At 36.8% G+C, this 1,831-nt stretch overlaps 1 protein-coding gene across 1 annotated transcript; it reads left to right on the top strand.

Moving 5' to 3' along the window:
* Positions 1–272: 272 nt before the first annotated feature.
* LOC149258373 (uncharacterized) lies at positions 273–1,252 on the top strand. The gene is made up of 3 exons (XM_089371389.1): positions 273–599; positions 684–824; positions 914–1,252. Exons 1-3 carry the CDS (start codon positions 348–350, stop codon positions 1,076–1,078), a joined length of 558 nt encoding a protein of 185 aa, XP_089227515.1. The 5' UTR covers positions 273–347; the 3' UTR covers positions 1,079–1,252.
* The last annotated feature ends 579 nt before the right edge of the window (positions 1,253–1,831 follow it).

Here is a 1,831-nt window from a genome sequence, read left to right as displayed (position 1 = left end):
ACCAATTTTTGTTATACTTGAGAAAACTTCTATAACTTAGTGGTCATAACCAGCGGTTAGTCCCTAAGAAGTAACCTTTCACTCGTACGAGTTATCTTTGGGTCTTGGGCCAATTCATCTATTTCCTTACCTATGAAGAAAACAAATCTTACCAAACAACCAATCAACCCATTAAAAAAAGTTTTAAAACATACTCCAAACACAATATATTTAACCAATTTGTTCACATTAATAATTAATTTAATTAGTGCGATGGCAGGCGATGATAATAAATATGGGACATTGTAAAATTGCAAATATGATTGCTGACTCGAAAACGGTGAAGTGGAGAAGTGCAGGCAGCTCTGATGGAGAACCCCGGCAAAAGGGTGGAGATTTCAAAATCAGGGGTGCAAGTGCAGGTAGCTCTGATGGAGGACCCCTGCAAAAGGGCTACACAGTGGTTGCAATCTTCAACACAATCAACACCAATACTTTCTTGGCTAGATCACTCAAACATTACCAATTTTTTTGAAAGTTTTGCTCTCAGAGGAATCCACATTCAGCAGATAACGCATGGTCGACTGCTCTGCACCTTCACAGTACCTCCCCGTCTAGTCGTATGTTCAACTCTCTCTAGGCCTCTTTCTGTACTCATATGTTCAGTTTTTCGCGCTCTTGAATCCATTGTTGTTATAATGTAGGAGGAAAATGGGCATTGGGGCGCTCCTGCTCTGATGACCCTTGTAGATGATGTTTGTGGAGCTGTCATCATGACATGTGATCTTCCATTGAAGGTCTCTGTTGATTACAATGTTTCATATATTTCTCCGGTCAAAGTCCAGGTAAGATCCATTCTCAGTTTTAGTCCTGCCTTGTCCATCAATATTTTCATGGCATGGGTGTAATCAGTAGATGGATTTGGTTGTATCAGGATGAAATTGAGATCGATGCCAGGGTTGTGGGTCACAGGGGAGGCCTTTCTACAGTAGTTGTGGAACTGAGAAACAAAGGCACAGGTGAACTCGTTGCTCTGGCTCGCCAGTCCATGCATAATCGCCCTACATTCGATCATAAAGCCTTACTTAGCAAAATTTGACATTAGAAAATCTGTGGATATTGTTCAGGTTTAACCTGGCATATGACATGTACGATCATAAAGCCTTAGCAAAATTTGACATTAGAAAATCTGTGGATGTTGTTCAGGTTTAACCTGGCATATGATATGTACGGTGATAAAGAGTGGAATTTCAAATATGAAACACCAGTTAAATTTGTAGGTTTCTGCAATTCTTGATTTATTGAATGTATATTTTAGTGTAAGATTGAATTTATATTTAATTATCAATAATTATTGTGTGGATGGTAAGAATTTAATCTTAGTTAATCAACATGTTGAGATTTATATCAAAAGCATTTAGAGCAATTCTGTTTTTCAATTTAATTAAAAAATATCTTATCTAAAATCCTCAGTTTCATTTGATTTTTATTTATGCTATGAATTTTTACCACTTTACTTTTTTCTTGCTACATAGGTTTTTATAAGTATGAAACTGCAACCCAAGGGCATTTAAGCTCTCAAAATCACTTGGGGAACCCACCCAGCCTGACCTGAGCTACACAGCATTTAACATCACTAAATTTTTACCCAAAAAAATTCGAATCAATAACCTTCACATCACATATTACCCTACCAATATACTAATTTTTTTTTTTAATTAAATTATAATTTACCTTCCTTCCATCCGTTGGAGCACCTGCCGCAAACATCCATCTAACCATCAAGCTAAAGCCAAACCACCCGCCATCATCAATTTATCCAGTTTGCTATTAGTTTATAAGTTTTTTTAAA

Source organism: Pinus tabuliformis, chromosome 6, assembly GCF_031772625.1.
Source record: "Pinus tabuliformis cultivar Carrire ecotype Pingquan chromosome 6, CPIR1, whole genome shotgun sequence".
In the NCBI taxonomy this organism is placed as follows: domain Eukaryota; kingdom Viridiplantae; phylum Streptophyta; class Pinopsida; order Pinales; family Pinaceae; genus Pinus; species Pinus tabuliformis.
Note: the sequence above shows the minus strand (reverse complement) of the source record. Positions and strands in the feature narration are given on the sequence as shown.

Coding starts and splice junctions, on each gene's coding strand:
- LOC149258373 (XM_089371389.1), top strand. CDS start 348: ATGGAGAACCCCGGCAAAAGGGTGGAGATTTCAAAATCAGGGGTGCAA. Junction 600..683: donor CAGTACCTCCCCGTCTAGTC/GTATGTTCAACT, acceptor GTTATAATGTAG/GAGGAAAATGGGCATTGGGG. Junction 825..913: donor TTTCTCCGGTCAAAGTCCAG/GTAAGATCCATT, acceptor TGGTTGTATCAG/GATGAAATTGAGATCGATGC.